Source organism: Hypomesus transpacificus, chromosome 6 (assembly GCF_021917145.1).
Source record: "Hypomesus transpacificus isolate Combined female chromosome 6, fHypTra1, whole genome shotgun sequence".
Classification (NCBI taxonomy): Eukaryota; Metazoa; Chordata; class Actinopteri; order Osmeriformes; family Osmeridae; genus Hypomesus; species Hypomesus transpacificus.
Genome location: NC_061065.1, coordinates 11,811,989 through 11,825,911, shown reverse-complemented (window position 1 = coordinate 11,825,911; position 13,923 = coordinate 11,811,989). Strand labels below are relative to the sequence as shown.

Below are 13,923 nucleotides of genomic sequence, written 5' to 3'. Positions count from 1 at the left end.
AAGCATTAGGGGTATGGATGTTTTTTGTAAACAATCAATAATAATTTGAGGTTGTAACAAGTGAATATAATAACGGCTATTGTATCCGTGTATTAATCACAACAATACAATGTTTAGAAAATGGTACAATAGTTCATCATTTGTACACAAGTATATTATTTTGCCGTAGTGTATATCCTGTCAATTCAAACGTATATTATTAATGCAGGACAAAAACAAATATGTATAAGTCATGATCATTTATTCCGACACCAAATTTGTGTTTGAGGATTGTGGCTGAAATATGGAACCAAAAACAATCATCCTAAACGCCCTCCTGAACCAACTGTAAAAAAAGGCATACACTATAGGATTAAGAAAGGAGTTTGAATAGCCAATGCTATTTGTGATTGCCATAACCAGTGGAAGGTTAGTGTTTAAAAGATAAGGAGTTGCCACAATGCAGAGAAAAATAGGAGTCCAGCAACATAGAAATGCTCCCATAACAATAGCCAGGGTTCTGAAGGCCTTTCTCTCTGACTTGCTGGCCACAGCTCCAGACTTCTGGTTCTGGAAGGTGGTGCTCTGGATGCTGCGAGCCTGTCTCTGGGCCACCAGGAAGATCTTGAGGTAGATGCAGAGCATGATGAGTGCAGGGAGGTAGAAGGAGAGAGAGGAGGAGACGGAGCTAGCAGTGGCTGTCTGGTACACCACACAGCCCCCCTCACAGAGCACATGCTCATAATAGAACTCCTCTTCACCCAGGATGTTGAGCTCCAGGAAATTTGTCCCAAACCCAAGCATAGCAGACACTCCCCAGCTCACCATCACCATGATCAGAGATGTCTGAACAGTGATGGTTGTTCTGTAGTGCAGAGGACGACACACTGCATAGTAGCGGTCGATAGAGATGAAACTTAGGTTGATGATGGATGCAGTGATCAGAGTCATGGCCAAGCTTACATGTATCTTACAGAAAAAGTGCCCCAGATACCAGCAGTTCTCCACATTGTACGCAAAAGCAAAAGGGATGACTAGAACCCCCAGCAGCAGGTCAGCTACAGCCAGGGACAGGATGAGGAAGTTGGTGGGAGTGTGGAGCTGATGAGAGACACGCCTGGGTCAGACACTTTGAAAAATATAAACTTGATTTAAACTTCTAGTCAGCTACATGCAAAATGTTTTACTGCAAAAGTCCCTAAGACTATAGATAGAAATGTAAATCAAACATACCTGTCTGAAGTGGAGGATTGAGACAATAACCAGCATGTTTCCAGCTACTGTGAGCACAACCATAAAACTGAAGATAATGTAGAAAATACATTTGACAGTAGGAGAGAAGATGTAGGCTTTGACGCAGGACTTGTTGACATTCTCATAACACAGATGAATGGAGTCCACCATGTCAGAGCTGGAAACATCAGAACCCTGCTCCATAGTTCTAGAATCTGCAAAGTTATCTAGGATGAAAGAAAGAGAGAGTAGGCAAGAAAAATCTGTCTAAAAAATGTATTTCTAGCCTGTGGAGATTGTCATTGTGATCCTTACCAGTTAGTCATGTAGGCGATGGTACATGTAAGGTTATTTAAATTTGTGTTCTGCTGCCTTAATCTAAACTGTCTGGAACTGAGGTTTATCCTTATGTACCCACAGACTATGACAATCTCTTTTGATTACCATGCATCCAACGTGTACAATTCTCTTCTCTAATTAACATAATGAGAACATTATGATGCTATAGCCAATCAGACACAACTGTGCATTGGTACAGGTAGTCATAATAAAGCAAAAAAAAAATGATCTCAACTAAATATGAGGGGACAAATGTAAAGTAAATATTTTTATAGTTTATGTTATGAGGTGTAAAATCTGTACGAGCCAGTTTGTGTTATACAGTGCATTCCATGTTTATGTCAATTCTTTTAAACATTTTTTCCCCTGTACCCCACAGTTTTAGATTTACAATCAAACAATTCACAAATAGTTTAAGTGCACATTCTCAGGTTATATTAAAGATTATATTCATACATTTTTGTTTCAACATGTAGAAATCACAACACATTTCATACATACTGTAACTCAATTCATCGTTGGCTGCCTAAACGTATTGTAACTGTGTGAAAGTGGTCAGGCAACTACTATATGTGTATTTTGGCACACTGTGGTTAGAAAATGTCTTTCCTGTACGGTAGTTAGGTTCAGTTCATGGATGAGGCTCTGAAAGAAAGTATCTGGTGAAAAATTTCAGAAAATTGATTAAATGTTAGAATTTTGACCATAAGTGAATTAAAAGCCTAAGACATGAGTTCCAGTGTATTTAAAGACAAAGAAGTAAGCATATAGGGACAGTCAACTTATGTAATGTAAATGAGAACATATTTAAGTAGTTATTTAGTATGTTGTCTATCAAAGTTTATTCCCTTTCCTGATTGTATTTTTTCTTTGTTAAGGAATTTATTAAATATGATATCAATTTAGTAATAGTGGTAAATATTTCATCAATTGTGTTTTGGAAATTAAACCATACCATGCATATTTTGACACTATTACATAATACACAACGTCTGCAATAATGCAAATATAACTGAATACTTTAATTGTCTGCAGAAAAGGAAACAATGGATGATTATAACATATGTTTTATTTGTCGGCCCCAAAGTGTACTAGTTGATTACTGGATCACATTACAAAATGTTTGCAGAAACATTAGAAACATGATCACTCTTATTGAACAAATTACAGTCCGCATTTGTCTTTGTAAACAATCAATAATAATTTGAGGTTGTAACAAATTAATATAATAACGGTTATTGAATCCATGTAATAATCACAACAATGTTTAGAAAATGGTTTAGTTCATAATTTGTACACAAACATATACAGTGCCCTCCAAAAGTATTGGAACAGTGAGGCCAATTCCTTTATTTTTGCTGTAGACTGAAAACATTTGGGCTTGACATCAAACGATGAATGTGAAACCAGAGATCAACGTTTCAGCTTTTATTTCCAGGTATTTACATCAAGATCTGATGCACGAATTAGAAAATATCACCTTTTTGTTCGAACCCACCCATTTGTCACGTGAGCAAAAGTATTGGAACATGTGACTGACAGGTGTGTTTTGTTGCCCAGGTGTGTCCTATTACATACATTATTCAATCAATAAATACCACTGAATGTCTACACTCAGGTTCAGATTGGGTAAGATAGGTTTTGTCTATGCAGACTGTATTCAGAGGTGAAAACAACATGAAAACCAGAGCGCTGTCTTTGGGTGAAAAACAAGCAATTGTGAGTCTTAGAGAAGATGGAAAATCAATCAGAGCCATTGCAGAAACATTGGCCATAGCCAGTACAACCATTTGGAATGTCCTGAAGAAGAAGAAAACTACTGGTGTACTAAGTAACAGACGTCGAACAGGTAGACCAAGGAAAACATCAGCAGTTGATGACAGAAACATTGTGAGAGCTGTAAAGAAAGACCCTAAAACAACTGTTAGTGAGATCAGCAACAACCTCCAGATGGCAGGAGTGAAGGTATCACTATCTACTGTTCGCAGAAGACTTCATGAACAAAAGTACAAGGGCTACACCAGAAGATGCAAACCACTCATTAGCAAGAAGAATAGGAAGGCCAGGCTGGAATTTGCCAAAAAGTACAGAGATGAACCTCAAAAATTCTGGGACAAAGTTTTATGGACTGATGAGACAAAGATTAACTTTTACCAAAGTGATGGAAAGGCTAAAGTTTGGAGAAAGAAAGGAACTGCTCATGATCCCAAACACACAAGCTCATCTGTGAAACACGGTGGAGGTAATGTCATGGCTTGGGCTTGCATGGCTTCTTCTGGGACGGGCTCATTAATCTTCATTGAGGATGTAACACATGATGGCAGCAGCAAAATGAACTCGGAAGTCTACAGAAACATTTTGTCTGCCAATTTAAGGAAAGATGCAACCAAACTGATTGGCAGAGCCTTCATCATGCAGCAAGATAACGACCCAAAACACACTGCCAAAACAACAAAGGAGTTCATCAGGGGCAAGAAATGGAAGGTATTAGACTGGCCAAGTCAATCTCCAGACTTAAACCCTATAGAGCATGCATTTTACCTGCTTAAGAGGAGACTGAAGGGAGGAACCCCAAAAAACAAACAACAACTGAAAGAGGCTGCAGTGAAAGCCTGGGAAAGCATCAAAAAGGAAGAATGCAAAAGTTTGGTGACGTCAATGGGTCACAGACTTGCTGCAGTTATTGAAAGCAAAGGATTTGCAACTAAATATTAAGTCTTATTCACTTAAATATGTTTTAAGTATATCTGTTCCAATACTTTTGATCACATGACAAATGGGTGGATTCAAACAAAATGTGATATTTTCTTAGTTGTGCATCAGATCCTGATGTAAATACCTGGAAATAAAAGCTGAAACGTTGATCTCTGGTCTCACGTTCATTATTTGATGTCAAGCCCAAATGTTTTCAGTCTACAGCAAAAATAAAGGAATTCGCCTCACTGTTCCAATACTTTTGGAGGGCACTGTATATATATATATATATATATTCATATTTTACTTTACTATGGTTAATATCCTTTCAATTCAAACGTATATTATTAATGCCGGACAAATTTGTGTTTGATGATTGTGGCTGAAATATGGAACCAAAAACAATCATCCTAAACGCCCTCCTGAACCAGCTGTAAAAAAAGGCATACACTATAGGATTAAGAAAGGAGTTTGAATAGCCAATGCTATTTGCGATTGCCAAAACCAGTGGAAGGTTAGTGTGTACGAGATAAGGAGTTGCCACAATGCAGAGAAAAAGAGGAGTCCAGCAACATAGAAATGCTCCCATAACAATAGCCAGGGTTCTGAAGGCCTTTCTCTCTGACTTGCTGGCCACAGCTCCAGAGTTCTGGTTCTGGAAGGTGGTGCTCTGGATGCTGCGAGCCTGTCTCTGGGCCACCAGGAAGATCTTGAGGTAGATGCAGAGCATGATGAGTGCAGGGAGGTAGAAGGAGAGTAAAGTGCAGATGGAGCGAGAGGTGGCTGTCAGGTAAAACACACACAGCCCCTCACAGAGCACATGCTTATAGTAGAACTCCTCTTCACCCAGGATGTTGAGCTCCAGGAATATTGTCCCAAAGCCCACTAGAGTAGACACTCCCCAGCTCACCATCACCATGATCAGAGATGTCTGAACAGTGATGGTTGTTCTGTAGTGCAGAGGACGACACACTGCATAGTAGCGGTCGATAGAGATGAAACTTAGGTTGATGATGGACGCGGTGACTAAAGTCATGGCCAGGCTTATGTGTATCTTACAGAAAAAGTGCCCCAGATACCAGCAGTTCTCCACATTGTAGGCAAAAGCGAAAGGGATGACTAGAACCCCTAACAGCAGGTCAGCTGCAGCCAGGGACAGGATGAGGAAGTTGGTAGGAGTGTGGAGCTGATGAGAGACACACCTGGGTCAGACACTGTAAAGACTATAAACTTGATTTAAACTTCTGGTTAGCTACATGCGTTAGGTACATCTTAAGTTTTAGGATAAGCATGAGTTGGTTAACCATATGTAACACTAATATAACCAGTCTTAGCACTACAACATGTGATGTAAATCAAACATACCTGTTTAAAGTGGAGGATGGAGACGATAACCAGCATGTTTCCAGCCACGGTGAGCACAATCATGGAGCTGAAGATAAGGTAAAAAATATCCTTTACTGCAGGAGAGAAGATGTAGGCTTTGACACAGGACCTGTTGACATTCTCATAACACAGATGAATGGAGTTCGGCATGTCAGAGCTGGGGACACTAGGACCTATATCCATACTGCTGGAACCTGCAAGGGAGGTAGAGGGAGGTAAAGGAGGGAGGTAGAGTGGAGGTAGAGGAGACATTACATCATTTGTCATTATGAATAAGTATAAAAGGTTTTCCCCCCTCAAAATTAAGATGATCAAATAGTCAATTTCAAAAGGCTATCTTTTGAATACAAATAAATAAACAATGATATTGTGTCCACGTTCCTTTCCTTACTTGTAAGCAATGTATATGGTGATGTATCTATGGTTACCTGAAGCCCTGGTCTGCTGCCACCCTCTGAACTGACGAGAGTTGAGGATCATCCTTAAATACCCACAGTCTATGACAATCGCTGATGATAATCATGCATACGGTATGTATAATGATACTGCTGAAAATGTCATCTATAATTACCATCATGATAACATCAGGAAGATATAGTAAATGTTGTTAAGGATAGTGTAAACTGGGTGTTGAGAGGAAGAATGATACACGGTTAAGCATTGTACCAAGTTATTTGTAGTTTAATTAGTAATGATGCAATCACAAGATACACAATGAAAACAATACACCAAGATGTCCGTAGTCTAGTACAATGAATCAGTTGATGATGCAACAGCAGTCGTCCCACCAAAACAGAGTATAAGATTAGAACGAACGAAGGCCTTCGTTGAGAAAGTGGTCGTGACAGAATATCAGAGAAAGTTCTGCCCCTCCCAAGTTCTGTCTCCCCGCCCTTGGGAGACAGATCTTGTACTCCCCAGAGAGGGAGGTCTGGTGAGTGGCCATTGGTCAGGAGACCTTGGGGTGGCTATTGTTAACCAATTAAATGTCCAGGGCGTTCATGCTGGCGCAAGGTGGGCAGTCCACGGACCTGGTGATGTTAGGAGAGGGAGGGGGCAGAGAAGACCCACAGGTCTGGTGTTGTTCAGGGAGGGGGGTGGACAAGACCCACAGGTCTGATGCAATCCAAGGGGGGGGGGGGGGTTTGAGTTCTCCAGAGTTGAGAGCAGGTCATCTCGAGGTCCTGATGATATATGGGGTGGGGTCTTCAAGGGGAAGGGGAGAGGGTAAGACCACTCCTAGGTCAGATGATGTAAAGGGGCAGATGGGCTCCAAGGAGAAGGGGGGCATACAGTGAGAAGGGGGGGGGGCAGGGTCTCCAGGGGAAGGGGGCATATTATCCATAGTAAGAACTGTCCGGTCTGACTCGTCCTGAAGCAGAGAAGAGTTATGTTCCCAGCATCACCTTATCTCCCAAGTTGACACTTTTACTCCCATGAGCTGACTAGCTCATTGTGCTCACACCAGTCCCTGAGCGTCACAAACTCGCCTCCCAAGTCAGTTTGCCTGACATCTGCATTCTTGTCCACACACCAAAGTTACATTTCAATGTTTCTTATCTGTTACTTTATTAAATCAATTGATCACATTCAATATTTGTATCTTAGTTATTAGCATTACAAAACATGTGTGTTTACATATTCATATTAGATATTGATTGGTATAGCAGCATTGATCAGCAGTATAATGCTATCATTCCCTCACAATGTCAGGGGAGTCGATTACAACACACACATATTTTTTTGTTTAGTCAGTCTGGGTTTACTTTTAGGTCTAGCTTCCAAAATCAGAAGAAAAATCTCCCTAAATAAACTAAGAGGAAATTACATAAACTCCTTTTATTTTGTGAAAAAAATGCCTAATGTGTCAACACTGAGATATCACCACCATCAGATTTATGTTGTATTGTCGCATATTCAGCATTTATAAACCCTATTTTCATGTGTAATATAATGAGAAATTACTTGAAAACCACAAAAGCATTTCATGATGACATTTTGTATCTGTTGAGGAATTGTTGGTCATTATGTAAAAATGTAATCCATCTCCTAACAAGAGGATGTGTTTTGAAATCTTAAAAACATCTTGTTTGCTGTTAAAGTTTACATTATATTAAACAGTACAATAAATGAAACACAGACGGAAATTTTCAAACTGTGTATATATATAGAATTCAAAAATAAATAATTGCGGCCTTTGTCAGCCTTGGCGAAAATTTGTGACTGCAATTATTCTCATGGGTCTAGCATAATTTGAGTTAAAATCAATGTGTATTTTTGGTGTCTGATGGTGTTGAGCCTTTGTAAGTGATGGCAAGGTAAAAAGCTAATTTTGAAAAAAAAAGACAGGTTAGGAAGTTATATCAAAGCATTGCTCAGTAGCTTAGTACACGTTAGATACCTTCATGCTGTTTGATTTGTCTGAGCACAAGGTTTAATTTTTTTAATGTTGCACCCTGTTTTGTCCACCTTCTCAAGAATCAGTGAGCTGTGCTGCTACAATGAAGAGTGAAGCAAGCAAGCAAACTGTCAGTGCATGCAAGGGACAGTGGGAATCCCTGAGTCCAGCCCAAGGGAAGCCCTGGGCAGACCCACAGGCCTCGCCCCAAGCAAACCCTGGGATGGGTAACCTGGGCCAGGTATTACCTGCTCCCACAGCCCTACAGTTCGAGAGAAGTGCACCTTCCGCTCATTGTCCCATTGGTACAGCTCACCCTTCAAAAGCAAGCCATCTCCCAGTTTGGTGAGGTCAACATCCCTGGTCACAGGAATGTACAGTGGGTGAGAGCTGAGACCTACAACCAATCAGAGCAACGTAATATGTTGTTTGTTGAAAATGAATTAAACCCAAGCGCTCTTTCGTGACGTTGTTGATTACGTTACTGTTGATCATCTGTCCATCATCGTACAAAGCCCGCCCTGGCAATTTCATTGGTCCGTCCCGATTCTGGTTTTCTGTAGTTGTCCCCAATACGAGACCCTCCAGACCCAACTTCCCGAACACATTTTTTGTGGGCGGGGAGAAGTTGGGCTGGCAGCCAGGCTAAGTCCAAACACTTGTCCTCTCAAAGTTGGACTACTGCAACTCACTGCTCGCCAGTCTACCAGCATGATGCACCCGACTACATCAAGTCTCTCCTTTAGCCTTACACCCCCACCCACCACCTACGGTCTTCTTCTGACAACCGTCTGGTGGTCCCACCGCTCAAGAGGCCCGGTCCCAACACAAGCTCTTCTCCTGTCTGGCCCCCCAATGGTGGAATCAACTCCCCACATCCATCAGAGACACTGACTGTCTCCCCACCTTCAAGAAGAGGCGGGAGTACAATGGGAATGATTCGGAATGATTTGCGGGACCCGATGCTAGTTTCCTCCAGGATCACAATGACTCTTACTGAGTGACTTGTTGCTTTTGTTGGTTAGTTGTAACAGATTTAAATCATTGTACTCGCTGTGAAATATTTTACCGTTGATTGCTTTTCTACAGGTACACTCTTGCACTTTTTGAGGTTCATGTAGTTTATGTAATTGTAACTTGTTTAACATGCTCCTATGGTTCTTCCCTTTGGCACTCATCTGGTTTTTCACAATGTATGCTTCATGTTTTGGCTGCCCGCAATGTTTGGGGCTATCTCGTTGTTATGATCGGTGACTTATGCACTTTTGTAAAGCTCTCTCTTGGAAGTCGCTTTGGATACAAGTGTCTGCTAAATGAATACATGTAAATGTATTTAAGTGTTGAACACCCATGACTATCTCAGTGGTTGTCACAGTACCATAGGTTGTTCTTATTGGAAGCTTGTAACTGACCAGTTGTCAGCTTTAAGAGTCCTTGTATTTGTCCGTTTATCTTTTTCCTTGTGAAGGTTGCATGTATATGGTTAAGGTTTTATAGGTAGTTGTTTCAGCGGTGTGTCCCCCAGCTCCTCAAACCCATTGGACTGGTTTTTGTGGTCAGAGTTATTGATCATGTTGAAGACAACTGACAATGGGGTCAAAGTTGTTGGACCTTTGCTAATTCCTTTCCACTCGAATCCTGACTCAACTGTTTGTTGCCCCAGACTCATTCAGTCAGCCCAAGGAACCAGGACTGACATTCATACTTTTGTAAATGTGTATGTTTGCCTGGCCGGGTTGCTGTGTCTTATTGAAGGAATCTGGAAAATACAACACTCTATCAGGTGGATGTTGGGATAGCTGGGGGCAAAATATTATTTTTAGAGAGTTCAGAACAAAGAATACTTCCATCTGTTACACAGTCATTTTGGAGGCCTTTGTCTCTCTAACTCCATTTATATTACTCTCTACATACATTAACACTTCATTTGTATTCATTTAGCGGATGATTTTATCCAAAGTGACATACACAAGTGCACAAGTTGTATGTGTAATAACAGCAACAATGCAATGTTAGAAAAATTGTACAGTGGTTCATAAATGTTACATGTTTATGATTGGTAGTACTACGGTGAATTTACTTTGAATCCAGATGTAAGTTATTTAAAAGCTGGAGAATAGCAAGGACATTTTAAGACATTTACTCTGAAACCAATTTAGTGTTTGATGATTGTGGCTGAAATATGGAACCAAAAACAATCATCCTAAATGCCCTCCTGAACCAACTGTAAAAGAAGGCATACACTATGGGATTAAGAAAGGAGTTTGAAAAGCCCATTGTATTTGTGATTGCCATCAAAAGAGGAAGGTTGGAGTGTACAAGATAAGGAGTGGAAACATTGCAGAGAAAAAACGGAGTCCAGCAACATAAAAATGCTCCCATGACGATAGCCAGGGTTCTGAAGGCCTTTCTCTCTGACTTACTGGCCACAGCTCCAGACTTCTGGTTCTGAAAGGTGGTGCTCTGGATGCTGCGAGCCTGTCTCTGGGCCACCAGGAAGATCTTGAGGTAGATGCAGAGCATGATGAGTGCAGGGAGGTAGAAGGAGAGAGAGGAGGAGACGGAGCTAGCAGTGGCAGTCTGGTACACCACACAACCCCCCTCACAGAGCACATGCTCATAGTAGAACTCCTCTTCACCCAGCATATTGAGTTCCAGGAAGATCATCCCAAAGCCCACCAGAGCAGACACTCCCCAGCTCACCATCACCATGACCAAAGCTGACTGAATAGTGATAGCTGTTGTGTAGCGTAAAGGATGGCAAACAGCATAGTAGCGGTCAATAGAGATGAAACACAAGCTGAGGATAGATGTGGTGACCAGAGTGATGGCTGTGCTGGCATGAATTTTACAAAACAGGTGTCCAAGGTACCAGCAGTTCTCCACAGAGTAGGTCATGCTGGTAGGGAGAATTAAAGCCCCCAGTAGCAGGTCAGCCGCAGCCAGGGACAGCATGAGGTAGTTGGTGGGGGTGTGGAGCTGCTGGGAGACACACCTAGGTTAGCTGCTTTAAAGGGTGACCTTCATGTAATGCTGCAGGCACAATGTACATAAACCAATACTGCAAAAATGGATGAAAATCAAATATACCTGTTTAAAGTGGAGGATAGATATGATAACCAGCATATTTCCAGCCACGGTGAGCACAACCATCGAGCTGAAGATAATGTAAAGGATCCCTTTTATAGCTGGAGAGAAGATGTAGGCTCTGACACAGGACCTGTTGACATTCTCATAACACAGATGAGTGGGGTCCACCATGTCAGAGCTTTTGATACCAGGACCTGGTTCCATGCTGATGGAACCTGCAGAGTTAACTGGAGATAGGAAGGGGAGAAGGAGGAGAAAGAGAAGACATGACAACTAATAATTGTGAAAACGTCAACATTGTTTTACTAAAAATCTATTTTAGACTATCAAATAGTCTAGTCCAAGAAGACTTTTATTTGAATACAGAAACAAAACACATTGAGACTGTGTAAATGTTCCATTACCCATCTTTTTGTCATATACTTGATTCTATAGTTACCTGTTGCCTTGGTCTGCTGCCACCATCTGAACAGTCTGAAGTTGAGGTTAAGGGTCCTTAAGTACCCAGTCTATGATGATGCTGTTGATTGTCATGCATATGCACAATGATATTAAGGAAGTTAACTAGTACAGTAATCATAATTAGAACACAAGGAAGATCTGGAAAATGTCAAGGGTATCTATCAAAGCAAAAAATATCTAATTGGAAGATGTTTTAGGTGTAGCTTCTCTATCCCTGCCCGAATTCTATCTTCATTCATTTTCAGTCTTGTAGCAGAACCAACAGACAAATTATGTATCATCACACCTTTCCCCTACCCATGACAAGGAGAAAGGCGTTTTTCCCCCTTTGTCCTTACCTCCAGAGCAGGAGCTTCAAAGCTTCTGGCCCAGCATGGGGTCAGAAGGTAGACCAAAATGGCCTTACAGTATGGAGACAAAGGATTTTAAGGAAAGACTAACTTTTCTGAATTTACAAACATATTCTCAAGGACTACATGGCTCATGGACACTATTTCAATGACAGTAGTTGATGTGTTATAATGTATGATTTCCCTTTCATGCTGTGTTGATATAATTTGATGTTTTAATGTAACTTCCTTTCCTGTTATGATAAATCAGTCAATCTTGATATCAAAAATGATTTTAATCTACAAACTAAACCATTTATTAATGTTGTATTGTTATATTTTGAAGTATAAGAAATACATGGACATTTGAAATAGCTGAACCCTGAAAAGTTATCAACTACTTCACACCCATACGTCAATGGTCGATGGACGCCCAGGTGGGAGTAACTGACCAAAGAGTTCACCTCCAAAAGGATACCCCCCTTTCGCAAGGATTATAAAACCCTGACGCTAAAAACAAACCTTGCTTTTTCGGAGGGATTCACCGGATGTGTTCGCGACACATCTGACCTATCCTCCTCAATCAGCAACTCACTGGACCACCAGGAACTTTAACGAAAGATTCCTTTTCTCTAACCGTTTGACAACGACGAACGGAACTTTGATTCTTTTTCTTCAAACTGGCAAAAGTAACTGCGATATTGCTACATTTCTTACTTGTGAACATTGGCATATTGTGATTTAATTTGTAACGTTTCATTTTAGTTGGCAAATGATTTAACCTAACCTTCGTTAGGATTAGTTAACATAGACTCCCTATATTGTTCTCCAGAAGCCTATCTCTCTCTCTCTTCCCCACGCGCTTTCAACCCATCATCTTGTACTCCGCTCTCATCATAGTTTAGGACCTACTGTATACTATTACTCAATATTATTCAATAAGGTTTCCTCTGTCCCTTAAACAAATCAGAGGTGATGCCCCCAAGAACTGGATACCTTATTATAAATTAAGTATTTCTATTTTAACATGAGGAAACCCCGCTACAGTCTGATGGGTTACACTCAGCCTTCTGAGATAATTGTGATGTAAATTAGGGGTGATTTCACTTTTGTCTCAGTTGTTAGTCAAGTAATCAACTGGCCACCAATTTGGATCCTCTTGTGGTACCTTTAATAAATCAACATATACATGGAGGACACAGGAGTATGCTTCAGTAGCAGATCATTATGAACAGATTCATACCACTATCTCTCATAGAGACCAATTCTGAATTAACTTGTCAACTTCTCCCATTGTCCTTGCAACTGGCCGTTTGAACGTTTTCCTTGTGAAGGTGTCCCGTAAATAGATAAAAGGTTTATAGACAGGCAGTGTCACCCCTAGCTCCTCAACCTCAAACCCCAAAGACAGGTGCTTGTGGTTTATGTAACTCTTCCTGTTGGAGACAACTGACAAATGGAGCAAAAGTCGGACATCTGAATATTCCATCTTCTTCAACCCCAGAAGACACTCTCGTTCCACCAGCTACCTCATACACTGAATATATAGCACAGTGTGTGATAGCTATACATACATTTACCAAAGGTTAGATTGAGTTAGACATAAACTTCAGGACAGTAGACAGTCCATGTTGACACCCTTCAGAGACTGTGGAGACAGAGCCTGTAGGCCGACTACAGGCTCTGTCCTCTCTCCCTCCCTCCACATGCTAATACATGGATCGGTGTCATAACATCTCTGTTTGACTACTTTCTGTACTTTGCACACATGGGTGAATGCTTAGTACATTTCTAGACAGACTGGGTTATCTGTTGCAGGGTGAACCAACACCCTCACACACATATTCAGTTGGCTGAACTTTACACAAAAACGGGCATGTACGCACTTGCTCAACACAGATAACTCACATAATACACTCAAAGAATACAGACACACACTTCCAGAAGCATGAACACACACACATAATAAACACTGTACACATTCATGCACCAACCCTGAAGAATTGCTGTCAT

At 40.9% G+C, this 13,923-nt stretch overlaps 3 protein-coding genes across 3 annotated transcripts; all 3 read right to left on the bottom strand.

Annotated features, from left to right (window-relative positions):
- Window positions 1-240: 240 nt before the first annotated feature.
- LOC124469069 (trace amine-associated receptor 1-like) lies at window positions 241-1,416 on the bottom strand. The gene is made up of 3 exons (XM_047022161.1): window positions 1,213-1,416; window positions 954-1,080; window positions 241-881 (listed from the first exon to the last, which is right to left on the bottom strand). The coding sequence occupies exons 1-3, from the start codon at window positions 1,414-1,416 to the stop codon at window positions 241-243; spliced, it is 972 nt and encodes a 323-aa protein (XP_046878117.1).
- A 3,157-nt stretch (window positions 1,417-4,573) lies between these two features.
- On the bottom strand, window positions 4,574-6,111 carry LOC124469068 (trace amine-associated receptor 1-like). Its single transcript, XM_047022159.1, has 3 exons — window positions 6,060-6,111; window positions 5,611-5,825; window positions 4,574-5,431 (listed from the first exon to the last, which is right to left on the bottom strand). The coding sequence occupies exons 1-3, from the start codon at window positions 6,109-6,111 to the stop codon at window positions 4,574-4,576; spliced, it is 1,125 nt and encodes a 374-aa protein (XP_046878115.1).
- A 4,057-nt stretch (window positions 6,112-10,168) lies between these two features.
- LOC124469066 (trace amine-associated receptor 1-like) lies at window positions 10,169-11,323 on the bottom strand. The gene is made up of 3 exons (XM_047022157.1): window positions 11,120-11,323; window positions 10,882-11,008; window positions 10,169-10,809 (listed from the first exon to the last, which is right to left on the bottom strand). The coding sequence occupies exons 1-3, from the start codon at window positions 11,321-11,323 to the stop codon at window positions 10,169-10,171; spliced, it is 972 nt and encodes a 323-aa protein (XP_046878113.1).
- Window positions 11,324-13,923: the final 2,600 nt, after the last annotated feature.

Bases quoted from the DNA above. Each gene is read 5' to 3' on its own strand.
- LOC124469069 (XM_047022161.1), bottom strand. From the start codon at position 1,416: ATGGAGCAGGGTTCTGATGTTTCCAGCTCTGACATGGTGGACTCCATT. The intron at 1,081-1,212 runs GTATGTTTGATT...GTCTCTCATCAG, and splicing joins CAATCCTCCACTTCAGACAG to CTCCACACTCCCACCAACTT. The intron at 882-953 runs GTAAGATACATG...TCATCTCTATCG, and splicing joins GTATCTGGGGCACTTTTTCT to ACCGCTACTATGCAGTGTGT.
- LOC124469068 (XM_047022159.1), bottom strand. From the start codon at position 6,111: ATGATCCTCAACTCTCGTCAGTTCAGAGGGTGGCAGCAGACCAGGGCT. The intron at 5,826-6,059 runs GTAACCATAGAT...CCTCCCTTGCAG, and splicing joins GCAGCAGACCAGGGCTTCAG to GTTCCAGCAGTATGGATATA. The intron at 5,432-5,610 runs GTATGTTTGATT...GTCTCTCATCAG, and splicing joins CCATCCTCCACTTTAAACAG to CTCCACACTCCTACCAACTT.
- LOC124469066 (XM_047022157.1), bottom strand. From the start codon at position 11,323: ATGGAACCAGGTCCTGGTATCAAAAGCTCTGACATGGTGGACCCCACT. The intron at 11,009-11,119 runs GTATATTTGATT...GTCTCCCAGCAG, and splicing joins CTATCCTCCACTTTAAACAG to CTCCACACCCCCACCAACTA. The intron at 10,810-10,881 runs GTAAAATTCATG...TCATCTCTATTG, and splicing joins GTACCTTGGACACCTGTTTT to ACCGCTACTATGCTGTTTGC.